Here is a 26,289-nt window from a genome sequence, read left to right on the forward strand (position 1 = left end):
TGCACAGATTCTAGTATATATAGAAAAACGTACATTGCACAGAGTTTGTAAATGTACAGAATATTCATAATAAATTCATAGTATATTCTGTATAAAAGGTTAATGGAACATGAATGTCTACACCATACAATACCGGCAGTCCGTCTAGTTTGTCTTTCTACGTGAGCGCTGATAGCAACAAGGTCATACCAGAGAACAGAGTCCACGTGTACAGAAACACACTGATTACGGCGCTCAGCTCCAGTCTGCAGTCCAGACGGAGCCTCCTCTATTCTTCTCCTTCCTTTCAGAAGTTTTAATTGAAGTTTCCCCAACCAGCAGCCTGCCCAGTTTTATCTAAACTCGCGGGCACGAGCAGCTGTTGCAGCCTTTTTGTTTCAATTCCCTCCTGGATGCCGCCTTTTGGCCGTTTTCGCACAAACCTCTCCCGGCGTGCGGCGTTTGCCGCAGCCTCTTTGACTTCGGCAGCCGAGCCGGTGATAAGCTGGTGTCGGACAAACCAGCTGCAGCTGCTGAATTAAGTGCAGGCTGCTTCTCTTTTCAGGACGAAGCTCTCGAGGAAGGAAAAAAAAAAAGAAGTTTGTCTTAAGAGAGAATCTAGGTCACGGTTTCAGCTGCAGTTCTTTGGTTTGCATTAGTTGGAGTCGCTGCTCATAGTTTGAGGCATAGTTTAACCACGAGAACATTTTCACTATCAAACTGACTAAATTGATGTCTTGGGATCATGAATTTAAAATAAACGCTCGATCAATACAGCCTCAGTACATAATATCACATTCAGTCTATTTACATATTACTGTCTCTGACAAATGTAACATTTCCATTCAATCACATGGAAATAAAAATAAGCCAATAGGTTTTCTGATTTGCTGTAACATATATTTGATGCCAGCTATTATAATCACAACCTGGATTTACCCTATAGGTTTAAAAAGGGACCTCCTGCTTAAATATTAATAATAGTTTAAGTTCTATAAACCGTAATCTCACTGGTCTCCTGATTTGCTGTCCTCAGGTATTGCAGAGGTGTATAAGCTGGAGAGCAACGAGAACCTGCAGCAGACTCTGGACTCCATGCAGATGCCCACAGTGGAGTACAAGGAGATCAACATGGACGACTACAGTACGTCTCCTCACTCGGACAAACACTCAGCCGCTGTGCAAGAACTTGTTATGAGGCACTTGAAGATGAACTTATAAAGACACTAGATGGCTGCATACAGAGCAAATGCACAAGAGGACAGTCTATTAGATTTTGGCTCTACAGTAGCATGTTTAGTGTGTATTCTTAACTCGATCATACTTAAGAGATGCTCATACTTTTCTACAATTTGTCAAAGGTCTTATTTTTAGCAGCAACTGATTATTGTTGTTGGATTCTTTTTTTACATTGCAAATAATGCTATAAACAGACGGGTGACAAATTCAAGGAAAAAACCTGAAGCCTTTGACCTTACAGCGAGGGGATCTGGTGTCTGTGTTGGGCTTTCAGGGGCATTTTTGCCCCTAAGATGGCAAAAGGGTCACAAGCTGTTCTGAGTGGTGAAACATTTCCATCCAGATCCCTTTGCGGTCGTCAAATCTGAACCAAAATTCAACACAAAGGGGAGATTTTGGACATGATGTCCTCCACCATCATCAAAACATCAAATGAGGGAATATTTTTGGGAAGAATCGAGTTCCTAACTCCAGTAGATGTCCAGAGATTTGAGGGATCGATGCCAAGGAGCAGTGAAGCTGTTCTAGTGGCACAAGGTGGCAAAACACCTTATTAACACACCTTCTCCTTTAATTTGTCACCCATCTGTAGCAGTTAAATGGCACCAAGGCATGTTAGTGTTTACTTTTTAACTTGTGACACCTTATGCCACCTTGTTCATGATAATAACAGCTAATAGAGTTCACAATATACTATCGTTAAAGAGGACTAAGTGAATTTATTGTGCACTAACAGTGTTGTGTCTCTGCGTTACAGCCTTGTCCCTGCAAATCCTGAAACCCGCCGGCTTCGCGGACTCGGCCCACTACCCGCTGCTCCTGCTTGTGTATGTATCAGCGCGCCGCTTCGCACCGACAAGAGAAAAAAAAGAAGTTTGTGTCCATTAGCGCTGCTGACTCATGTCCACACTTCACTCCCGAGTTAGAAGAGGACATGTCCATCCTTATCAATGGAAACTTCCTGAGCAGAGTTTTAATCAGCCATATTAATCTCACTCAGAGCGCCGCTGCTTTGTCCTCTACTCCAGCTGGATAATAATTACACTGGGAACAGGGAAACTTAACCTCCTCTCCACCCCGTTCTTTCATTAGCATTTCTATCCTCGGGCCTCAGACTGCTTTGCTTTGCAGCTCAAACCGAGGCTTTGGAGAACGGTGCCCCTGCTGGCATGTTTCTGAAAAAAATGCTAACATCATTTTGTGTAAACCCACATTACTCTTAGGTGGAGGAAGTTCCCACCTTAAAGTTTTATTGAGACTCTTCCTTCATCCTCTTGTCGCTTTCAGTTTAAGCTCCTCGTAGTTTGAATCTAATTTATATCTGAGTGCAAATGTAGAATATCTGCAAAAAGTCTCATTGATTTTAAATGTTTGCTCTGTGTTAAGCTTTCCTGTATTTCCCCTGTGCACTAGTTTCTGGTAAATGAGAGGATAATGTTATGTATTCAGGCATCTACACAGACACCAACTCATATCCTGTTAGTTTTTTTTTTAAAAATGTGCCTCACAGCATTAATTGTGCTGATCTGGTTGTCTGTGGTGCAGCGACGGGACACCTGGTGGCCAGATGGTGTCGGAGAAGTTCCACATGGACTGGGCCACGGTTCTTGTGAGCAGCTTCGGCGCCATCGTGGTGCGCTGCGACGGGCGAGGCAGCGGCTTCCAGGGCACCAACCTGCTGCACCGCATCCAGAAGAGGCTGGGAGTGTACGAGGAGCAGGACCAGAAGGAGGCGCTCAAGTAAGTGGAAAAGTCTTCCTGGAAAACCGGACATTAAATACAGGTTTAGACGTGTGTGTCATGAAACTGTATCTGTGCTTACATGGAGCCACAAATATTGACAAAAAAATTTGATCTAAATTGGCTTATTTGCACATTAATTTCTCATTTTAACATTTAAATTTCTATGAAACAAATCAGAATGTGTCGTACAAACACCCTTTCTCACCCTTCTCTCCTTTTGCTCACACATGTCGAGTAGCTGGTTTGGGAGAATTCATATCAGGGATTACTGCATAAATAATTAAACTACAACGAGTGGTGCCATCAGATCAGTTTCCTTCCTTGTGAATCACTTCAATAGTATGATGAAAGTTCCTCGTAAACAGCTGATAAAAACATTTTTGTGTACAGAAAATGTAAAGCTAACATGATGCTATGTTGCCCGTTGGTTCAAGAATGTGAGCTTACCTGCTTACCTTTAGTTTGACTAAGAGTAAATCATGTGAGCTCAGATGTAATGTAGTTCAATTTACTTTCAGTCATACACGCTGGGGTTTATTAGCCACATCTTGAGCCAGAGTTCAAACTGTGTCAATGGTTTTACTAATTCATGCCATACTCCTTGTGTAATGCTTAGTCATATATTTTAAATTTGCTTTTTGGCGAACACTGAGCTGAAGCTCGACTTTAAGAAATGGTTTCGCAATTCAAATTTCAAGCAAAATATCTGTCAGAAAAATAGCCATTAGATATTTTCCCTAAATCATTCCGCCTTATTAAGAACTGTTTAAATCGGTCGCATCTTATGGAGAAGTCGGAAAGAAAAGAGATGGTAGCTGAGAAGTTAGATCACCATGCAAACTAACATAAACATCATAGCTCCATGTGATGCGCCATCCCAAAGACGTCTCGTTTTGGGCGTGAGTGCACACAATTTGCACAAGTTTAAAGTTACAAATCCCTGGAAGCTCATGACTTGTCGAACCCACCGAGTATGACTCGATAATTAAATTTGCCGAATACTTCTGAAAGTTCTGTGGCTTAATAAGGAGTGCCGCTGTGTTTTTCCAAGTGTGATTTCACTCCCACCGTTCGCCAGCTTGTGAGTCAGCAGATCAGCCACCGCGAAGCTGTTCAGGACCCGGGGATTTGTAACTTATAAACTCACGCAAAGTGCATGAAGTCAGTCTTAAAACTAGGGATGTCAGTGGAGGTAATGCATCAGGGTCTGTAATCTCTGCTTGGGCTGCTGCTGCATCGTATGGATCAATGCTGTTGCTTGGCATTGCACAGCAGGATTCCTTATCTTTCATCAGATTTGACTGATTTTAGCTACTTCTAGGCAAACAAAACAAAAAGCACACAGGTAACAGCACATGGTACAACACTGTGTGACATCAACTTCTCTTTTAGCTACAGTTGCTGTTGTGAGTTCTCCTAACCAGAACCAATGTTTATCTTTTACAGCTTTATTCTAAAAGAGCCATATGTTGACAAAACCAGAGTTGGAGCTTTTGGGAAGGTAAGAATAGTCTCAATGTGTGCTGTACCTGAAAGAATTAATATATTATAGGAACTAGGGACCAAACAGGTTGCAAAAAAAAACTGGTTATTCTTTCCGCTGCAGCCTGTTGGCTCTGTGATAACATGCATTTGTCGTCCCTCAGGTGTACGGAGGCTATGTGACCAGCCTGTTGGTCAGCGGCGAGGAGTCTCCCGTAAAATGCGGCGCCGTCCTCTCGCCCATCACTGATTTCGAATTATACGGTAAGCTGTGTTTGCGGCGATTTCTTTAAAAATATGTACACTCAAATGCTAAAAAGCTACAGGCTACGCTGTGCAGTAAACAAATTCAGTATCTCTGCATAATCATTCCAGCTCAGGTAGCGCTGTCAGAACGAATTCAAAGGGAAAAAGAGAGACAGATTCTAAATCTAGCACCTTCCTCCCCTCCTCCCTGCAGCCAGGATTACTTTCGCCGACTGTGTTACACATGTATGTACCCTGTGTGAGGAGAGAAAAGAGTCTTATCTGTGTGATGGCGCAGATACAGCTCGAACCCAATCCTAGCGGCGCCAGACAAAGTTAACTACGCCGCCCTCACCTCGGCTACCAAAGGAATAAAATGTGTGAAATGTAGAATTTGCGGTGTATCGGGAGAGAGACAGAGACGGTGCCGTCGTAGCTGTAGGCGCGCCGAGTAAGGAAACTGCAAATTAAGGAGGAGCTGGGCGTTGCGGTGTGACTGATTTCCCATCTATTTGATTTCTCTCGCTTTGCCAGAGGGGGTGAGAGACATGCCATGACACTGTGTAAGTTTGGAATTGCAAATGAAGACGGTCTGCAACTGCTTCGAAAACTAAGGAATATGTAGATGGCTGAATATATTTGAATAATGGGGAAGAAAAACCTTTAAAAAATGGCCAGAACGGGACAGAAATGGTGCATCAGTCCTCGTATTAATGGGACATTTTCATTTGATTTTGATGTCAAAGCAAATCCTAAGTGCTTCAGCAGAGGGCAGCGGGGCTTCTTTTTTTTTTTTTACCTCTCATTTGCAAGACTTCTGCAGTTCCCGCTATTTATTATCAACTCACACAGCTTAAGGCGTGAACGGTAGACTGCTCAATCTTTGCCCAAGAAACTGAATCGCCTGTGTTGAGTCATGCACTTGTCTCCTCTATATAAAGGTCTGTGCACTCCTTACTGCATTGGACTGCATGTACAACACTGCCCAACTAGTGTTTAGGTGTTTTTCCAGAGATGTTAACTGCCTTAATAAAGGCCCAGTTGGGATGGCTACCAAACCAATTACCATGCTACAGTATTACCTACAACAGCAGAAAAATGTTCTAGAAGGCTGACAACAACTCCAAAAGGAACAAAAAGTCATCATCTGTCTCTGGAGAAGCCACACCATCCACATATACAGACATCCGAAGCTCTCTGGTTGGAAACACTTGACGCCACGAACCAAATTCCCGACACCTTGTCAGCAAAGTCAGGAAAGCAGAAGCCTTCGCTGTACAAACCAGTTAGGTGGATAGCAACATCGAGTTCACGAGGGAGGATGTCAGGGGAAAACAAGTTGACTTTTTGGATTGTGCTTTGTAAAACCGAGAAAGATGGAAGCCCCACTGAAGCGTACAGGAAACCCACACACACACAGAGCAATATCGACTGTTTGACTCCCACCACCCACTGGAACACAAGCTGGGAGTTATTAGAACATTACACCGCTGGGCTGGAAAAAAAATCCCCAGAGACGGAGAGGAAAACAAAAAGGTAGTGTAGACGCAGTAAGAGAACACTGTGAACCTGTAGCTATCCCCAAATGGGCGTTGTGTGGTTCGCTAGGACGTCTGGAAAAGAAACACCAAGCCCAGCTATGTTATCATTCCTTGTGTTGTCGGAGTGTACAAGGAATTTAGGATTTTCTCCAACTGGTTGTATATGACGTCCAATGCCGCTCCATCGAGTTAGCTTCTCGGGACAAGACTTATCTCTTGGATAAGGGACACTACTTTCAGGACAGGACTGGGCTTAACTGGAAGTGCTATCTAAATAGAAGAGATGGCACCATTTATGCGGCTCTTCCTCTTCAGTTTTTACTAAGTTTGGGGTGATAATTAATACCAAGAACTCCCAACCAGCCAGTTGGAATAAGGGAACTCTCTTGGATGAAACCATCTACAAGAACCAGAAAAGACATCCAAGCACTTAGGTTACTATCACCTGAATGACTTAGAAACACTGAGTCATATCAAAATAAAATACTAACTGCAACCTTATTTCCTTTCCAGCATCTGCTTTTTCTGAGAGATACCTCGGACTGCCCAAGCCTGATCCAAGGGCATACACAGTAAGATTTTTTTGCATTTCTTTTACACTCAAACTCCAATTGTGATAATTACTGAAGTATTAATTTGCTCCCGTGTGCCTTTTTTTTTTTTCAGACGGCAAATTTAGCGCACAGAGCATCTCAATTCATGGACAAGAAGTTTCTTATTATCCATCCGACAGCTGACGGTAGGTTAAGAATTGTGTCGGAATAAATGGATGAATCCGTAAACGAGAACCAACTAATATTTTTGCGTCTTTGTTTTACTGCAGAAAAAGTCCATTTCCAGCATACAGCCAAATTTATCGCCCAGCTCATCAGTGAAAAGGCCAACTACACCTTACAGGTACGCTTTGCTTTGCTTTCACTCTGCATTAGCAGACTGCTGCTCATCCAATTTCTCTGCTTGTCTTTCTTTTCCTGGTTCAGTTCTCTTACAGCCTTTGGGAGCTTTGTGATCCCAGTGGTGGTCCCACAGCAGGCAGAGGATTAGCTGTTCACAATGCCTTCATTCCATATAATGAGATTATGAGACCTCCTTGGGCGTCCTGCATTAACACCAGGACTAATCCATTTAGGGTACAATGTAGTGCAGATGAATGTTCATCAAAGCTCATTACTGACCAATAGACACCTCACTGTGCACACACGCATTAACCTGGTGTCTCTGCTAGCCGCTAATAGCTTCATATCAACGCGATAAATCAGTTTTTTTAATAATTTCACCATTGAATCCTTTTGGAGTTTTGGACTGTTGCTTGGACAAAACATGATGCCTCGAGGTTTGGTAACGTTACATTCTTCAAATCTGAAAAGAACCACAACTGAAATCACAATTGCAATGTCGTCCTGTTTTGAGTTTAGTTTTGGGTTCCAATCACTCATTTTGCAAGCACCGCAAAAACATGATTGTGCTCCTGCCTCACACGAGATAAATAGTTCCCTTTTGCATCCAGTTGCTTCGGGCACATTGTTCAGTAATCAAAACGATAATGAGAAAACACTGTCTGACTGAAGAATCTCCGGGGTGTCCTGGTAGCCTAAAGTTTCGCAAGACATAAGGAATCTTTCTTGGTGTATGACAGTAAACTAAACCGATTATTGGCCTGGCTGATACTTGGATTTTTCCCGATTATCTGTATTGTTCTTTTTATTGACACATTATTGATAAATTAAATGCGCCACTTCAGATCTGTCGTGACTCTGTGGTCTCAGAAATGTCTCTCAAGCAAAGAGTACAAGAACCGAACAAGGAATACGACTTGTAGCTACTCTCACAGTGGCTACGGCGACGCTAACAGCTAGCAGGGCAGCTACAGATTAACCTGAAAGAGAGTCAGGAAAACAGTAATTAATATTGCTTTAGAAGATGGACCTTAATGGGTAATAAAAGTGGAAGAACAGCAAACAAAATGGCAGGAGACAAGGTGACAAATATCAGTGGATCCCACATAAACAGAGGAGAGCGTCTGAATTTAATCACTCCTGTTTCTATTTTACATATCAGTTATATAATCAATGAAGAAGTCTAGTTATCAATGACAGATTCCCTGCTTGTTAAAACATTACATTTTATACATATCAGTTCAAAATATCAGCCGTTCTTGATTTCAAGTAATCAGCACTGGCTCTAAAAAACCCATATCGGTCAGTCTCTACTTTAAATCTCCTTGTGTGTTCTGATACTTGAACTTCTTCTGGTGATTTTGCCGAATTGCAACCATAAATATTACATTTTGTGCATCGTGCTCATGTTCTCACCTTCTGCGTTGTGCCTCAGATCTACCCAGATGAAGGCCACTTCATCCACAGCGACGCCACAAGGCAGCACCTCAGCCAGTCCCTGGTGAACTTCTTCGAGGAGTGCTTCAGGCTACCGGAGAGAGTGTTTGAGGAAGCTCTGGAAGAAGAAGTAGAAGACGAGGGTTAGATTTGGCCTCGTCGGGCTCCTCCTCTACCCTGAATTCCTCCCCCACCTCCCCCCGCCTCAGCCCATCCGGTCATCTTACCTACCTTGCATCCTGTCCGTGCGCCCAAGCACAACACTGGCGTCCACAATATGCAACTCTCATCTGTTTCTGTTCCGGGTCGACTCACCGCATTCCCAACGCCGAACCTGAAAACTGCCTTTCCAGCAGACGACGGATCCACCCCGACATCCATCCCAGTTTCTTCATCTTCAGCCCCGAGTTGGAATCCAAAAGGCCCTCCAGAGAGCCAACAAAGACTGATGACCTGACATGAAGTTTTGGAATATACTGACAGGAAGCAGTCTCCTTCAGCGGGATGGACCAGCTCCTCAAAAGCAGTGGAGAGAAAGCATCAGCTCTCACACAGACTTTGAAGCTGTGAGGAGACGGAACACCTTATAGCACATAACTTGTATATTGATGAAAATCAGACCCCCGATGGAAAAAAACACTGACTGGCAGTGTTCATAATGGGTGTCTGGAATAGTGCGGATACAGGAAATGTTACTATTTTTAAAGTTGTGAAGAACTTTTCATGTTGGACTGTGGTTGTGTCTATTGTTCTTACAGTATGTAAAATAGCACACAAACATTCACTCGGCTTTTACAGATATTTGTTTTGTTTTTTCCTTTCGATATTCATGTTTGCCCCGACGTTGGTTTTATCTCGTGATTTCATTTTATGTGTTTCAGTGATGCTGACCGAATTCAGACTGGCAAAATGTTTTAAAGAAAAAAAAAAAAAAAAAAAAGCGCCATGGGGTTTTCTTCAAGACGGTTTTATTGTGACGCTCCGCTTTTCTCAAACTGTGTTCAAAAAGCATTAACTCGGTTTAGTCACTGTGCCTTACTTTTGTCAGAAAACCTCCAGCTGCGGGACTGCATTTATTAACTACAATACAGCAGATTTTTACTGAATAGTTTGGCATTTTGGGAAATATGCCAGCTTGGTTTTTTTTTTTTGCCAAGAGTGAGACAGGAAGATTGATACCACCTGCTAAACAAATGGGCACGTCAGCCACAATCCCTCAACCTTTGGGTTTCAGCTACAACCAGAGAGGCAACAAAAAATAATCCAGCCACGACCATCAGTCCACGCTTGCACTGTATAACGCATTAAATGGTCACAACCAGCAGAGGAGAGATGGCAGAACATAATGGAGCGGGCTAGAGGTGAGCAGAGATGCTCACAATGAAGGGAGTGCACATAAATTAGGTGAATAACTTTGCTTTTGAATGCTCTTTGACTTTCACAATGAGGGTGTCACATGTACCATCTGTGGGCGTGCCAGCTACCAGAACATGGAACAGAGAAGCTGTAATTACGACACACAGAGAGAGAGTTTAACTTCATTCTCTGGCAAAGACGCTACTGTAGCTTTACATAGCAAATAGTTGTTTACTGCTCGATATTTATCTTCAAAATGGCTTTGACATTCACTGTTGGCATGCTAACAAACCAACCAGTACCCATGCTACTACATTTAGTCTGCCAGAGACAACAAAAGTACCACAATATCCTCCTACATCTTGAAGCCTTCTACAGTCCTCTGACCATTCTGACCCACAATCCTCTGCAGAAGATGCATCACATACATCATGGTGTCTCCGCCGCTGAGCGTGCACATGACAGCTCATTCCACACGACAGACCGTGACATGCATATGGGCAAGACGGTCACAATATTCAGACAAAGCAGCGTGTCCCAGTTGCATACATGCTGCATGCAACAGTGCGTACTCTGTAAGGGCAGCTGCAGAACATATCACAAACATTTCCTGGAGGGGCTCGTAGAAAGGTTTTTTCTTGATAAGCCACCTGTCTCCTGCGGTAACACTGTTTTTAGAGCTTGGCAAAAAAAAAAACATGAGCATATTTCCCATGATGCCTTGGGAACTATTAATAGCTATTGTTTTAAGGCGAGACACGGCATTGTTTGGATGTTATGCTTCCATTAAATGTCCAAAATGCACATTTAAGCGTTTATGTAATTCATTAAAACTGGTGCATATTCAATTAAATAATACATAATTTGCATAATCAAACTTTAAAGTTCAGAAAACTAATCAACTGTTCCCCTGCAGTGTCTCGCCTTAAACCCTTAGCTTGGAACAGATCATAAATTATTACATTTCAACAGCAAATTGACTGAGAAAGTCTGAATTTCACAGAAAAACCCAAATCAAATCTAAAAAAAAAAGCTAAGTGGCATTAAATCTAAAATGTACAGAATCTGCATGTATCACCGCTCATAGTAAGAGTGAGGAGGGTAGATGAGGAAACTCTATAACCAGTACAGAAACTGCAATACTCATTCTTAAAAAGTCTGGTGTCACGTTCTCCCAGCTTAAATCAGCGAACACGTTGTGTGAAGGCGAGAAGCCATTAGGATTAGCGTTACACCCCGGAAAAGTATTTGTATATAAGGAGAAAAACCTGTTTTCACCCCCAAACGATGAATTCTCGAGGCACAATTTTAATTTATCATTTTTCTACTTTTTATTTATTATTTTCGATTTTACTCGAATGGCCATTTGTGTTTTACGCTTCAGTGCATGTTCAGAGGTAATTTGCAGCACTTATCCCTGATAGCTCAGTTCGACATGGTAATTTTTTGACATCTTGAATGTTCCTTACTGGATTGCATAAATTACATTTCCAGTAGTATTGTGATTGAGATCCCAGTCTCGTCAGCTTGATGTGTAAATGTTATTCAAATATCATTTTATTCTAAAACAAACAAACAAAACAAACAAAAAAAAGAGCGAAAAAAAAAAAAAAGCAGTATTACCTGAGTGTTATTTGTGCATAAAGCATTTTGGAAGTTACATTTGACTATTCATTTCTGTTCTCCTGTTGCCGTCCTTGAATCGAGCTGAAGGTGGACTTTATAGACGCCAGTGGCAACAGCAAACTTTCTTGCCAGTGGTTGAGGACTTTTTCCAAGATGCTCAACTTTGTTATCCAAAGCGTAGACGGAGATTAATGGCAGATTGTGGCATGAAGGTAAATGTTAGAATAAAAAAATAGATATTTTATCAGCCTTTGGTGTTTTTTTGGAATGTTTTTTTGGGTGAATTTTAAAGCTGTTTTGGGTTTTTTTTTGGCCACTAGGGGGCAGCAGAGCAAACTGAAAATTGTCACTTTACTGCAACATTTCCAAATATTTTTGTGTTTCCTGTGACCTAGCGAACATAAGCCTGACTTATACTCCGCTTTGAGACAAATATTCTTCCTCTAGTTGCTCATTGTGTGGATGGGAACTCTAGAGTCTGGCGATAATTCTCAGAAGAAAAAAACAAAGAGCCTTAAAATGTGCAAGAGCATTTAATTGTGCAATTGGAAGACCCTGCCATAGCATCCACAAAGCATGATTCGACATGTTCTAAATCCCCCACTGCATCAATATTTATGCTGCATGGATAAATCTTCCTCTCTTTCCAGTTTAGCACTTTGTTCAGTTGCAGATTGAACAGATGGGGAGAGCCGCGGATACTAAATCAAACAAGTCAAATTATCTGTAAACATTCTCGAGTCACGATTAAAGCAGCCAATCAGCCGGTGAATGGGAAAAGCACTCTGCTAACACGCATCAGAAATAGTATATTTGCTGAAAGCTACTGTTGGGCCCCTTGTAAACAGGACTGTAGTTGTATATCAGCGCTCTGCTCTCCCCCTCCTCGGATTCAAATCTGTGAAAGTTCTTCCTGGCTGTAAGGAGAGAAAACAAGATCGCACTTTGCTCGGTATTCACAGCTACTGACTGAGAAATAAGAAAGCAGGAATAACGATGTGCTCGTACCTTCGTTGACGAAGAACTCGGCCATGTAGAAGGTTGTCTTGACTGCAGATGGGGAATGTGGAATGTAGGGCCTCGACCATTCGAATGCGTTCTTCTCTGGATGCCACTGTGTTCCATAGATGGGATAATCATATGCTGCCGAAAGGTAAGAAGGAAGAAGAAGGAGCGCTCATTAAAGCAGTGTGTTATTTTGCTGTGCACTGGTGACATAGTGTTGCTGTGGAACTACCTTCCACTGTTGACACAAACTCTATTTTTCCATCTGTATTTGTGGAGAGAACTTTGTAAAACTTCCGCAGGTCCTCGTTTGTGTTGTAAGTCTGGAAAGAAAAAACAGGAACAGAGGAACACATTCTGGTGAACTACACCCTACTTTCTGTTTACAGTTATGTTAAAGAGGAAGAATATGTTCTTAAAAAATATTCTAGGCGACCTCTATCATCACATGGTGCTGTTACATAACTAATGAATGACGTACCGACGTTGCCAGACTCCACTGGTGACTGTTTTCTGTCAGCGGCTCAGAAGCCAGATCCTCCATGAGTTCAGCCGGGAAGCCTTTAAACATCCTGCTGTCTTTGGTTGCTGGGAAGGAGACGGAACATCGTGATCATTAATAAATAAAAATGTCTTTTCAAGGATATTTAAAGGTGGTAATGTAATGTACAATGTTGTCCTCTCGCAATTTTGTGCTGCTACAAACTAAACATAGGAGCCAATCAAACTAACATTCTTATATGGCAATAACAACCTTTCAGAAAATATAGATAATAATGAATTTAATGCAGAAAATGTGGGTCAATATTGTACTTTTGTCAGTCACTATGCTTAAACAACTGCAGTTAAGGTGTTCAAATCCTGAATAATGCTATAAAAAATAAATTAGGTCAAGGTTAAGGGGACATTTAGGCATCCTACACAAGTGTTTTCTAATAAAAACAAATCCCTTCGTTCACTATAAAAGACAAACTCGGACTTAAACCTGGATTTTCACATATGACATTAACAAATAACCGTGTCTCTCTAGCTGTACATCTATGAGCACAAACTCATACCAGCAGTGAAGTTCAGAGGCAAAGCCACGCCGCTTGTATTGCTGTGTGACAGAGTGGAGTTCGGGCTCGTCAAATACATCAGCTGTTCAAATCCAAGGCAGGTTCCCCACACGGGGAAGTAGTCGCCTCTCTTGTTGGCCTGGAACAGCATCACAGTCCTTATGCAGCACAACCCAGCATTAGCACGTTATGGCTTGATTAATAACATGTTACAGGTTTACCTGAATGGCGAGCTCATAAAAGATCTTCGCAGCCCGTTCATAGCCAGATGAGATAATGCTGACGCCTCCGCCTGGGTACAGGATGCTGTAAACAAACAAACAACACGCAAAACTGAGTCACAATTAGGGAAAAAAAATAAGAAAATGGAAACTCAAATGAGGGTTAAACAAAAAAGAAGAGAGACTTAGAATTTATGAGGCAAGTAATGATTACTTTTTTTATTATTTGCTTGGTTTATTTAATGTCGGTGCATCCCGAAGCCCAGCATGACGTCCACACATGTCTTGTTTTGTCCACAAAGCAGAGGGAAGAACAAAGAAACTAGACAATCTTCACATTAAACAAGCAAGAATCAGGGAATTTAGAGTTGTTTTTTCTCCTTACTAATTATTTAGGAGGGGGGAAAAAACCTAATTAACAACTAGTAAGAATTACTCATGGACTTTAGACTTTGATTGATGCACCAAAAACTCAAGGTGTGAATAGATCCAGGTTGAGATGATCAATAAATCATTTAGCTATTAATAAAACAAACAAACCTTAACCTCAGAGCCTACAACTACGCCTTAAAATCTGCTTACAAAAGTTGTGATTGTCATTCCAATATTGTATTTTTTTTCTTTGTAATTACTAATCATTATATTTAATCTACACTGTTTACTTTTAGGATTATTTTATTATACGTGTGTTAAGATTTACAGAATCTGCCGCCACTAAAACATGTGCAAAACTCAAAATCAGCACTGTAACAGGACATTTGCTTTATAATTAGAAGCTTTATTGTAATTATAATGTCAGTCAGCAATACCAGGATGTTTTGAAGGCATTTCCTGAGTAACATGTGTGCAAAACATAAAGTCTGCAAGGATTTTGCAAAAAAAGTTGCAGAAAGTCTATAAAGAAACCCAAAAAGGACCCTCCAGGGTTAATAAATGTGTGAATTGTACATGCTAAAGTGCAAAGTGTAGCTTACAAATGGTGTAATCAGTCCACAAGACCAGCCATAAAGCATTCACAACTGCAAACTCTGCCTGAACAAAACCTGGACATGACAGGATTCGCACAGCTGCAGTTTTAGGTCAAATGACATCACAAATGAAAGCCTGATGTGTGTGTAACATGCAGCTGATGTACCCGTTGATGGACTGGAACAGTGCCCTGTACTCCTCCGGTGTCTGGTCAATCCTGTAGAGAAGAAAAAAGGGGAGTTCACACTGATTTAGTTGCAACACACACTCTTATCTTCTGCAGCATTGACACTTGTGCTGTTAGACGATAACAACTCACAGGACAGGTACGACCCTGGCTCCCGCCGACTCCAGGAACTTCACATAGGACGCAGCGATGTAGGAGGTCTGGTTCGGTTTGGGTTGATAGACCTCCTGAGCCAGAACACCTTGTATTTTAAAGCAGGAAAAAACAAAACCGGTTCAGCATTTCCACGCACCTCACGTGACTTGTGTTGACACTAGCCAAAGTGAAACTGCGTTGCTGCTTTTAGCAAAGTTAGCTAACTTACGGCTAAAGTGAACAAAGTGTTGGTAACTTACCGATTATCGGTCTGTCATTTATCATGGCGGACGAATAAAAGGGCAGGAGCGAAAGAGAAAGGCAAAGCAGCAAGAGAGGCATTTTGTCTGGAGGCGATATTCACATTTGCTCGTCTGAGTGTCGCCGGTTACTTCTCACAGCTTTACACGGGACTTCCGGGCTGCCTCCTTCATAATAAAGGCGTCGCGTTGACCTGAAACGACCTCGTCAAAAATCGACCGTTTGTTTTCACACAATTAGGAGAACAAGTAATTAACCAGCAAGATGCAAACATTTTCTTTTTGTGTAATGTTTTTGGTTAAGATAACTGTTCCAAGCAAGCTGCTCGCAGTAGTCAATCGCCGTTCAAACCGGAAACAGATGTTTTATTTTGTAGACTGTTGGCTAATAGGTACAGAAATATTGAAATTGATTATTGTCAATTAATTTTGACGTTATGAGCCCAGGACAAAAGCTATTAGTTTTTAAATGTATTATGATTAGATAATATAATATAAATATCACTGATATTTAAATTACCAGCATAAAAATAATGTCATATCACCAGCTAGCTGGTGCTTCATCAAGCTAATATAGCACTATTAGCTTAGCGTTCAGTTACACAAATAATACTTTTTTTTTTAGAACTGATTAAAAATTATGCTACTGTATTAGATGATGTGAGGGATATATTGTAGTTTATTTGTGATTATATAAAAACACAATAAATAAACTACGATTTTAGCTTCTTTTGTTATTGTTGTTGAAATAATTATCCAACTTAGCAGAAAAAATACAGAATTTTATGATTAAAATTATATATATATATATATATATATATATATGCTTATTTTCAAGTGTTTTGATTTAACACAATTACTCCATAGCCAGATACTGTGCAACTTTAACCGTGATTGATTAAAAGTACGTGGATCTAAATTATTCATAGACTACATGTAAAAGATGAACAAAGCCTCCAGGTCTGAAAAGTGAGGCCGTACACCTGTATTCTTTCTAACATCGAGCTGTTCCTCTGGTTGCAAAAAAAAATCTGATTGTATGGAAGTCTGTGAGAAAAGGATTTGTCTCTTGATTTATTAACTCAATAATCATCTTCCAACAGAGTTTATCATCTAAATTGCTAGTTTCAAGACTTTTTGAACACAGCATGGTAGTTATTTTGTAAATTATAGGTCTATTTTGAATAAAATAGACAATAAAGCAGAGCAGGTTTTAGAACTGGGCTACCTTGTGATTGACAGGTCGTTACCATAGCATCGTGTCTAGTGTCTGATGCATCGCGGTGACATCCAGATGCCAAACTCAAAGCTTTAGAAAGTCCACAAACCAACAACGTCACGTTCACGACAGTTATTTTTTATATAGAGTCTTTGGTAACAGAACAAGCAGGCAATCAGCGCCATGTTTACTGTTCAAGAGCATCACAGCCGGTCTGGTTGGAGACAATAAGGCGATTCACGTTCACACCGGCAGCAGTCAACTTATCGTGTAACTGGCCAATGACGTCCTGAGACAGCTCACGAGTGCGAGCCAGGATCCAGGCGAAGTCGACGTGAAAAAGACGAAAGTAGTCGGCGCAGGAGTACACCAAAGCATATGAGTGGTAGTCTGTGGAGAGCACCCAGTAGGGAGCATCTGGAACACCTGGTTCAGAAATAAGTGGTATAAAACAGTACAGAGGAAGCTGTTCTGTGCTCATCTTTTACGCTCAATTTTCTAAAACCACTGTTTTACCTTTAAAGAAGCCGACGCTGAGAATAGCAGGTTGAGATGCGTTTTCAACTTTACCAACTCCTTGAATTGAGTTTATCTTCCCATTAGACCTGAACAGAGAGGAGGGGAAGGTTACGAGGAGCAAAACTGCTCGTATTTATTCTTCCGCTGGGTAAAGGATAATAGCTTTTCTGAGCCAAATAAAAATGTTGACAACTAAGCAGCGGGGAAGTGGAATCCTTACAGAATCTCTGCATTGTGAACGCTGACCGTCCCGTCAGGGAGGAGGCTGTATGTGGCTTGGCTACATTTTCCTTTTTCAAACACAGCTGGGAGCTTCTCTATTTCATACCAGGTGCCCATATACTGGAACAACAAGAGTGCGAAGGGTTTTTTATCAGCTTGTTGGCGACCAAACCACTGGCAGCTGGAAATTAAAAACAAACCATCTACTCTCCTACAACTAAATACCCTTAAATAGCAAATAAAGATGCATGCAAGATCAATACACAAACCAATAACCATCAGACTGAGTTTACCTTTGTAACATTGAAGTCCTCTTGAACAGATGGCTGGGGGCAGTTGCCGATATGGAAAGACTGACCGTCAGTTGCTGCTGCAGTCAGGAGAAGCACAAACAGGACCTTTAAGTCCAAATTAAATACATTTGGTGAGTAAACTGACTGCTAATTTCCAAAAAAAAAGTACAACAATAAGGCACTATACTTGGTGGATGGAGACAGATAATACATTTTCTTGATCATAAATGTAAGTAAATGGAAAAAAATGTTTGCAGTACCTGGAATGTCTTCATGTCCAAGTGGTTAAAAAAAGATCCACAAAAGAATCCAAAGTAAAGGAAGACGACCAACTACCACTCTGTTGTGTATCGGCTCAGCAAGAGAGGGTTGTGTTGTTTGGAAAGCTTTTCCTGCCTTGTCAGACCTTTGGAAGTAAAAATTTGTTTGAAGAGCTATGTTTACTTTCTGTTTACAGAACCTTTAACCTGCAGAGCGAGACAGCGACAGAATCACATCCAGTACGACTACTACACCTGTAGCTCTAGTGGCGCTGCAGCAAACTCCTCGGATTACTTTTTAAATTAAGTATGAACTCAACACAATTTCAATCCCAAGTTAACTGTGATACATGAAAAGCAATACTCTACTTCCAGCCCATGTTTTAAATGTGAAGCATCACGGCTATGTGGGTCTAAATCAGGGGTGTCAACATCCGGTCCTCGAGGGCCGCAATCCTGCATGTTTTAGATGTTTCCCTCTTCCAACACACCTGATTCAAATGATCAGGATCGTTATCAGACTTCTGCAGAGCTTGATGATGAGCTGATCATTTGAATCAGGTGTGTTGGAAGAAGGAAACATCTAAAACATGCAGGATTGCGGCCCTCGAGGACCGCAGTTCGACACCCCTGGTCTAAATGGAGGTTTTGATTGTTTGCTCCTTACAGATCAAGACACAAATCTGACTTTTATCACCATGAAAAGACGTAGAGGCAAGAGCCTAGTTGGTATATTTACGTAGCGCATTTTAACTTATCAAAGATGAACTAGTATGACTATATACACAAATCATGTAACCAGATTAAAAGCATCATTTACTCACACACCTGATAATGATGAACATGCTACTCTTAGCAAACTAGCATTTGAGCAGACAAAGAGCAACATTCACTTGTAATTGTGTTGACAATCAGCTCAATATCCACTGTTCTCGTTGCTGTTTTTGGCTCTTTAGTTGCTAAGCAATGAATATTCAGCGAGTAGTTGTCATAACTTTGCCACCATTTAGTGCTTACAAAGGTTGTGTAGTGTTCATTATTACCAGAAACAAGGCCAACACGAACTGAATAAACATAAATAATATCCGTTGCAAAGCCGTGAAATACGAGCTGAAGGACACCAAAACAGTCCTCGACGGGAAACAATGAGCTTCCTTCAGCTGTGATGACAATGAAACAAGTACAGGCTATGAAAAGAGAAATCTTTATTCAACAGAGCACCAATAATTATACAAAACATGTGCTCTCACTTTTGCCCGTAGACTTTTTTTTTTCTTCCCGACGTAGAACTGCATTGCTTGTTTGGATGGCACCTTTACACCAGGTGGAGTTTCGTTTAGACTGCCGTCAGAATAAAAGACAAAGTACAAAAAAAAAAAAACAGAAAATAGGCAAAAAGTGAGAAGAGACAGTCATTTGACAAACAACAAACGATAAATTACATTCTTAAAAATTTAATCATCTGATTTCATGTTATGTGCTGTGACGGTATAAATAAATCATTGAATTTAAATTAAATAGCCTATTAAAGAGAAAGAGCTGCTAAAGAGGTGAGATCACCGAGATGTATGAAAAGCTACGACACAAACGACACTTTCGATGATGAAAATGTTGAAAGTATTTTTTTTAAAAAAAGGAAGTACAGTGCATCAAAAAAATTACTTTGGTGGCAACACTGGTTGTCTGGTCGTCCCTTTGTTGGACGAGGGACGAAGCTAGCTGTGGAGAGTTCTGGCCTTTCAAAAAATTTTGAGTAAATGTTTCCTGAAATTCATTTAGAAAAAAAGGGTTTAAAAAAACTTCCATGACAACCTGTAAACAAAATAATCAAAGTAGCATTTTACGCTTCAAAAGTCTTGTTTCAGGACAGGTGCAGCCGTCCTCGGTCTCCACTTTCAGTCTTTTTGAAGAGACTTTTAAAAGAGACGTCTTATCCTCAACACACCTGGGTGACTGTGGGGAGGAAGAAAAGAATATCTGTGTCGCTTTATATTTGCTTCTTGTAAAGTGACACAGATGTGCCTTGTTGCAACTTGGATGAAGGTGCTGCGTGTATCATTTTAGCATTAATAAATCATTACCACATTGCATTTGAGATGTTATTGTCATGAATAAGTACAGCCTCTGCTGGGAAGACCGGCAGCCTGCCTCGGCCTCTGTGTTGCATTTTACATTACAGTATGTGCCCCCGGGTTCGAAATCTTTCAGACTGCTTTACAACGCAAAGGTACATTCCTTTCCTTTGCTTTGCAAGCAGTCCACAAAATGATTCCATTTCCAAAGCGTGGCATCATCTTCACGCCGGCTTCCCAGAAGATACCTTGGGCTGTTGTCAGGAGTTTGTCACGGCCTCTAAATCTTCTCGCTCCTCGCGAACAGAGGGGCGGCGGGAGAGGGAAGAGACAAATAGTAGCATTCTCTTGGTCCTCTGTTTTAAAAAACCACAAAATGTTACACGTAGCACCAGAGATGTGCTGAAAACGACGTCCTTTTCTTGACACTCGAATCTTGTCCCAGAGTGTTTCGCCTTTTACGGTGGCTGGGGGCTGGGTTCCTTGGTTGGAGTGGCATAGGGAGGAGTTAAGGGTTTTTGTGGGTCTCGATGCAAAGGACGATGTATTCGTTGGAACAGCTCCGCGTCTGCTGGCCCAGGAGCTGACCCGAAGTCAGGCTCGACGACTGGCCCATGACCGACAGGTGGCCCGCTCGCCACGTCTCGCAGTGTTTGTCCACCACTCGGAGACCCCTGCTGGTGGAGCCGTGCCAGATGCTCTTCTGAGGCCTGAGAGGACGGAAAATATCACTGTTATAGACAAATGAACGAATGTAAATAATCAATAAAGTAAATGGAGTTTACTGACCAGAAGGGGTCAGCTAGAACATCCCGGCCGTCGAAGGAGTAGATGGGTATCCTGGCATTGATTGGCCCACCGTCGCCGCTGAAAATCGACCGCCAGTTCCTAAACATCACGTCTCCCTGAGAGGAGACATATTGTTTCAGGTGTGATAAATGTTGAGTGTTAGCTGTTGTTCGACAGGAGGAAACAGTAGGAAAGCAGACTCACCCTGAGGTTGGTAACTGGCAGAGTTTCCCGGAAACCAGGATAGACGACGTGGACCAGGTCCTGCCTGTTGGATGAAATGAAGGCGCGGTAGTTTGGAGCCAAACCCATCGCCTTGGCCTGCTCGTAACACATCCGGTCAGCCACGTCGAGCCCCATCATGTCCCCTGAGTGGGGCTGGTTCAAGGCCACCAGGTTGAGCTTCAGGGAGGGGAAGCAACAGTGGTGTGAGTGCACCGTAGGACACTACAAATCGACACGCAGTCTTCAAGAAATTTAAGCCAAGACAATTAAAATCTAACTTTCATTAAGACGTACCCTTTCTTTAACTGATCGTATCCTTTCCATCGTGTCTCCTCTTACATGATATGCAACTCGAGGCTACATGAATCGTTGAAAAGAGATGTTAATTGGACAAATACTGCAATACAAAATTCTCAATTGCATGTCTTTACTGAAGAAAAGCAAAGAAAATAAACATAAATAAGATGCAATACGTACCTCATCTTGTGGAATAATGTTATTAGAGAGGTAGATCAGACTGCCGAGCTGCGAGGACACAATAGAAAAATCAAGACATGAAAATAGATTCCATATGTTTGGTTATATGTGGGGTACATCTACACATATATCAGTTCTCTGGACTTGCTGTTAGAGAACATATTTTCTAGTACCCATAGAATTATATTACATTTCATTAAATGAGGAAGCATGAAGCATTACTATAAGAACACAAGCATTTATATCAAACATATCATAGCATTCTAAGTTATTACCTGAATCTCTTTCCATCCCTGATAAACCTTGAGGAAGAGGCTGCCTGTTGTTGTGACGTAGGCCAGAGTCCCTTCTGCGTCCCTGACGGTGTGCTGCATCATAGTCTCACGAGTCGAAAATGTTTTCAACTAACAAACAGACAATAGTCAATATCACTGAAGCAAATAATACTGTGATTGTTTTGTTCCAACTATGTTGTGAAGGTTCAACGTTGTGTGGCCTGGTGGTTGCTCCACCAAATGGACGGCAGAAACAGTTTCACTTACAGATGCTGAGCTACTCGAAGAGCCAGGAGGTCCAGGTGGTCCGGGAGGTCCAGGAGGTCCAGCGATGGTCAGAGCTGCCGTAACAAAAGTGTATGAGCACCTTTCATGAAGTTCACTATGTTCATTACTGTATTTTTGCTGTAATCGTACAACATACTGAGGGTTTAATGAGCTGTACCTGAACCGTATCTTGAAGAAGACCCAGGGGGCCCTGGAGGCCCAGGAGGCCCAACAGGACCAGGTCTGCCATATCCTGGAATACCAGGTGAGCCTGGCACCCCAGGCTGGCCTGGAGGACCGAGCACCGACTCTCCTTTGGGTCCCTGAAACATGTCAGCAAGAAGTCACCGATTTCTTTCGTGAGTGTCTTTCAAAAAGATACCATGGTTGTGTATTCATGAAACGTTGCCTCACCACCAGTCCCGGTCTCCCTGGGATACCTGGTTGCCCTGGAAACCCAGCCTCCCCCTTGTCTCCCTTCTCTCCTTTGATGCCCTGGTCGCCCCTCGCCCCCTGTGAGTGCAAAGAAGCACAAACAAAAAAGTTGAGACTCAAGCACATAAAGTCAGCATGTCCCAAAACAAAATCAAAGGTAAGAAAGTTTTTGTGTGAAACTTACCCAGCCTCCTCTGGGAAGATATGTGCCTAGAAAAGAGAAAAGAGATCAGGGAGCAGAGGAAGGAGTTATAAGATACAACTGAACACCAAGAAAGTTCTGAAATGTTCTGAAAACTAGTTTAATTGTCTGATCACAGCGGGGTGATTGCATGAAGAAAACACGGCACAGGCTTGCTTTTTAGGACACATTGTCTTTTTTTTTTATTATGGATTATTTTTTCTCTTTGAAGACATTTCATTAAATTTAATGTTCTTATGGTAATATTGAATGAGTAATTGTGACTCACTTGTTGAAGCCGGCATCCCAGGAGGGCCTGTCTCCCCCTTTTCTCCTTTTGGTCCCGTCTGACAGGTACCTTGGAGACAAAAAGCCAAACTTAACTTCATTTGACCTACTTGGGACTGATTTTTATGTAAAAAGCAGATATCGTAAGCTTTTTTATAATATATTTTTGGGGGTAAAGGCACGGTATGGCAAAACATTTGGATTAAAGTTGAACATTAAAGGTGATCCAACCTACCAGCTGCAATCGTTCCATCAGGATTCAGCTGAAATAAAGGAGCAAAGACATTAACAGATAGCCGAGCTTGGATCACAGTTAGTGGTCAGATTGCCTGTAAAAATGTCTGATACATTCCATTACCAGCTACACCCAATCTGTGAGGTTAATATTGTAATCAACATGCAATTTCAGACACACGCTGGATGTGATTTTAGTTCTACCTCATTTAGTCCTCGGCACTGAGCCTTCACCTTTCCAGACTGGACATGCAGCATGCAGGTGTATTTTGGAAGCACCTTTGAAAAGGTCTGAGTGATAAAAGGTCATCAGTGTTACAGAGAATAACATGCAGGTTATCTGTCCGCAGCGGGAGAAGCAGAGGGAGGTGTAAAAGGTAAAAAAGAAACGGGGAGTGAATAGAGTTTTTGTGTAGGAGAGAAGTCTGAATGGAACAGTGATGTGAATTTCTATACTTCAGGCTACATAAAGAAGTCGTGAGCAGGCAACGGAGGTTCGATGAGGATTAACGCTTGAGAGGTGACTCGACAAACACTCTATAGATAATTGGTTCATCTGGATTTGTTTCTTCTTACAGCCGGTGTCAGAGAAAATTTAAGCTGCAGCAAAGCGTAACTTCCAATGTGCCCAATCGTCTCAACAAAGAAGCATCACCGAAAAGGTTATATTTACAAATTAAGAGGAAATCATTACAATTAACCTTAAAGTTCTCCAACACGGGCTGCAACTACTACTAAAACGTGCTTTAGTGGCATAGATTTGTACGGTCAGAAACCTACGGCCATTTTGCAGTGGGGTCTGGGAGGGATTGGGAACACCGTCTTCAGAAACCAGGAGAGGAGACACGAAAGTAAGAAAATAAAACACATAATATAGCTGACAACAGAGAGGAACTGTGTGATAATGAATGTGTGTGTTTACCCCTTTGGGGCAGTTGAATATCCCTGGGCGTCCTGGCAGTCCGGGAGGGCCGGGAGGTCCCTGAGAAGAGTAGAAGAAGTCAAGAAAACTGAAAATCTGGACATTTATGACAAAAGTATACAGTAACTAAATGGTGGTGGTGGTGGTGGGGGTTGTAGTTGAAGTAATATCATCTAATCAGCAAAAATAAAACATAGGACTCTGTATGTTTCATTTGCAGAATATCAACGCATCTAGTTTGCTTTATTTCAGATATAAAAACTGCATGTGACTCACCGGCAGTCCTGGAGAATCCCCCGTCTCTCCTTTAGGTCCCATCAGACCTGGACGACCCTGCGCACACGGAGAGACATTATCCAAATGCATTTACGTTTTAATGCGAGAAGTTAGATTGCTTTTAACTTTAACAATTCCTACAGGGGAATTTGGGAAATTGGATCGTTTGCAGAATGGCTTAATCTGTGATTTAATTTAACATACAAGCTAGCAAACGGCAGATTAACTCAACTCAGAACTTTTGTTGAGAGGTTTTTTGTCACAGTAGACAATCAATAAAAAGACAAAAGTATTTGTACACGTATCTGCATTTTGAACCTGAATCTTCAGATTAAAAAAATAAAAATACAAATGCTATTTAGTGTTCTTATTTCTATCTGTAAATGTTGGGTGATGTCATGATTCTTACTGGTCTTCCAGGGAAACCGAATTCTCCCTTGGGTCCTGGTGGTCCCACTGGTCCCTGAAGGAAATGAAGACGAGTGACTGAATGGATTTCCTAAATGCATGTTTCATCCATGGCAGTAAAACTGAATTTGATGGCGTTAAAATGTTGATATTTGGGTTTTTTTTTGCTCACTGTCAACACTTACTGGCATTCCAGGGGGTCCAGATACACCGTTATCTCCCTGAAAACAAAGATACATTTATATGAACTGTTAAATACCAATAATTATATTGCACGCAATAATTAGAGAAGTGGTTAACAAATGAATGTGGTTCTCGAAGGTGAAAACAATGACAGAACATGTGACCTTCACTCCCTTGGGTCCCACTGGCCCGGCCAGGCCCGACATCATGGATCCATCTGCTGCAATGATGAACCCTGGCTCACCCTTTTGACCCTGCATGCACACACACATGTAAACAAACCATATGTAGACAGAGGAACGCAGAATGCATATACACAAACATTAACTTCTATCACTGTGTGTATACAGGAAAATGTTTGTGCTGCCTGTTCAACCTGTTTAGAAACCAGTGTGTGCATCCTACTTACTTTCAGTCCTGGAGATCCTTGCAAACCTGGCAACCCAATGTCACCCTTTGGACCCTGTGGTGCCTGCAAGGAAAACAAACAGGAGGATAAGACCGTATCTAAATGCGCTGTCATAACAGGAATTATAGTTGTGTCAATCCTAGCGTCACATCTGTGTTTGTGTACTCACACAGATGGGTGACAAATTAAAGGAAAGTTCTGGATAAACGAGGAACACAATGAATGCAGATGCTCGCTCCCAGTTGCGCTGCATTGTGCTGTTGAGTAATTAGGATTAAATCACGCTCTGCGACGTGGATGAAAATGCTGAGCAGGCCCCATTTGATTTTGATTTTGTGTCAAGATGGCAAGAGGAAATGATCTAAGTGACTTTGAAAGAGGGTTCATTGTTGGGGCACAGATGGCGTTCACAAAGATTAGCTAGTATTTCAATAGGAACAGTGACTAAAGTGGCATCTGCATTGAGATCTATGGGAAAGACATCAGTAAATAGGCTGGACAGTGCACATTCGACGCTCCTGCATTTGTGTGATGTGTAAAGAGAAATGGAAGAGTTTCTCGTCCTCAGGTGACTGAGAATGTCAATGCAGGACATGATCTGACTGTGTCAGCAGGAATAGTCTGTCGACAATTACACAGAGAGCAATATTATAGTAGGGTTGCAGGGCATAACCTCATTACAGAGATGAATGCACATTCTGAGAGTTCAGTGGTACAAAAGCCACAGGAGCTGGTCTACAGAGATGTGGAGGGAAAAGGGATATGGTCAGATGAGTCATCTTTCTCTATATTCCCCGCAAGCGGGCGAGTTCATGTACACCAACAGAACAGTACGAGTCTGAATGTTTGACCCCTACAGTGATGAGATCTGGTGACTGTTATGCTGTGAGGGCATTTTGACAGCATGGTTTGTGTTCTCTTAAAGAAAAGGGTCACTGCAAATCAATACCAAGTT

The 26,289-nt window shown here is 41.8% G+C and overlaps 3 protein-coding genes and 1 long non-coding RNA gene across 5 annotated transcripts in view; all 4 read right to left on the bottom strand.

Annotated features, from left to right (window-relative positions):
* Positions 1–2,592: 2,592 nt before the first annotated feature.
* On the bottom strand, positions 2,593–11,827 carry LOC103365299 (uncharacterized). Its single transcript, XR_520600.1, has 3 exons — positions 8,795–11,827; positions 8,543–8,681; positions 2,593–2,976 (listed from the first exon to the last, which is right to left on the bottom strand). It is a non-coding gene; the product is annotated as an uncharacterized LOC103365299 (long non-coding RNA).
* Positions 11,828–12,059: 232 nt separating this feature from the next.
* ggh (gamma-glutamyl hydrolase (conjugase, folylpolygammaglutamyl hydrolase)) lies at positions 12,060–15,541 on the bottom strand. Its single transcript, XM_008292711.1, has 9 exons — positions 15,381–15,541; positions 15,118–15,226; positions 14,965–15,015; positions 13,830–13,914; positions 13,609–13,747; positions 13,032–13,138; positions 12,783–12,873; positions 12,554–12,688; positions 12,060–12,462 (listed from the first exon to the last, which is right to left on the bottom strand). Exons 1-9 carry the CDS (start codon positions 15,460–15,462, stop codon positions 12,344–12,346), a joined length of 918 nt encoding a protein of 305 aa, XP_008290933.1. The 5' UTR covers positions 15,463–15,541; the 3' UTR covers positions 12,060–12,343.
* A 1,233-nt stretch (positions 15,542–16,774) lies between these two features.
* Positions 16,775–17,986, bottom strand: LOC103365301 (apolipoprotein D-like). The gene is made up of 5 exons (XM_008292710.1): positions 17,894–17,986; positions 17,634–17,738; positions 17,339–17,460; positions 17,116–17,204; positions 16,775–17,025 (listed from the first exon to the last, which is right to left on the bottom strand). Exons 1-5 carry the CDS (start codon positions 17,906–17,908, stop codon positions 16,787–16,789), a joined length of 570 nt encoding a protein of 189 aa, XP_008290932.1. The 5' UTR covers positions 17,909–17,986; the 3' UTR covers positions 16,775–16,786.
* A 1,095-nt stretch (positions 17,987–19,081) lies between these two features.
* Positions 19,082–26,289, bottom strand: part of LOC103365300 (collagen alpha-1(XVIII) chain-like) — a 64,061-nt gene continuing 56,853 nt past the window's right edge. The window contains exons 26-44 of one of the 2 annotated variants that reach the window (XM_008292707.1): positions 25,335–25,397; positions 25,090–25,179; positions 24,928–24,963; positions 24,744–24,797; positions 24,335–24,391; positions 24,059–24,118; positions 23,917–23,958; positions 23,138–23,165; positions 22,904–22,972; positions 22,618–22,643; positions 22,413–22,511; positions 22,177–22,321; positions 21,999–22,072; positions 21,732–21,860; positions 21,457–21,504; positions 21,274–21,336; positions 20,959–21,156; positions 20,755–20,870; positions 19,082–20,675 (exon numbers count right to left, since the gene is read on the bottom strand). In XM_008292707.1, the coding sequence (XP_008290929.1) occupies positions 20,474–20,675; positions 20,755–20,870; positions 20,959–21,156; positions 21,274–21,336; positions 21,457–21,504; positions 21,732–21,860; positions 21,999–22,072; positions 22,177–22,321; positions 22,413–22,511; positions 22,618–22,643; positions 22,904–22,972; positions 23,138–23,165; positions 23,917–23,958; positions 24,059–24,118; positions 24,335–24,391; positions 24,744–24,797; positions 24,928–24,963; positions 25,090–25,179; positions 25,335–25,397 (1,599 nt within the window). In that variant the 3' untranslated portion in view covers positions 19,082–20,473. The remainder of the gene's footprint in view (positions 20,676–20,754; positions 20,871–20,958; positions 21,157–21,273; positions 21,337–21,456; positions 21,505–21,731; positions 21,861–21,998; positions 22,073–22,176; positions 22,322–22,412; positions 22,512–22,617; positions 22,644–22,903; positions 22,973–23,137; positions 23,166–23,916; positions 23,959–24,058; positions 24,119–24,334; positions 24,392–24,743; positions 24,798–24,927; positions 24,964–25,089; positions 25,180–25,334; positions 25,398–26,289) is intronic. The other variant, XM_008292708.1, reaches the window with a different exon arrangement.

Source organism: Stegastes partitus, unplaced genomic scaffold, assembly GCF_000690725.1.
Source record: "Stegastes partitus isolate 25-593 unplaced genomic scaffold, Stegastes_partitus-1.0.2 Scaffold825, whole genome shotgun sequence".
Classification (NCBI taxonomy): domain Eukaryota; kingdom Metazoa; phylum Chordata; class Actinopteri; family Pomacentridae; genus Stegastes; species Stegastes partitus.

What these genes read in the sequence shown, in the direction of transcription:
- LOC103365301 (XM_008292710.1), bottom strand. An exon ending in AGGACTTCAATGTTACAAAG is followed by an intron (nt 17,461 to 17,633) that starts GTAAACTCAGTC and finishes TTGTTGTTCCAG; the next exon opens with TATATGGGCACCTGGTATGA. An exon ending in CAGCGTCGGCTTCTTTAAAG is followed by an intron (nt 17,026 to 17,115) that starts GTAAAACAGTGG and finishes TTTCTGAACCAG; the next exon opens with GTGTTCCAGATGCTCCCTAC.
- ggh (XM_008292711.1), bottom strand. Translation starts at nt 15,462, where the DNA reads ATGCCTCTCTTGCTGCTTTGCCTTTCTCTTTCGCTCCTGCCCTTTTAT. An exon ending in GCCAGGGTCGTACCTGTCCT is followed by an intron (nt 15,016 to 15,117) that starts GTGAGTTGTTAT and finishes TCTTCTCTACAG; the next exon opens with GATTGACCAGACACCGGAGG. An exon ending in TTTATGAGCTCGCCATTCAG is followed by an intron (nt 13,748 to 13,829) that starts GTAAACCTGTAA and finishes ATGCTGTTCCAG; the next exon opens with GCCAACAAGAGAGGCGACTA.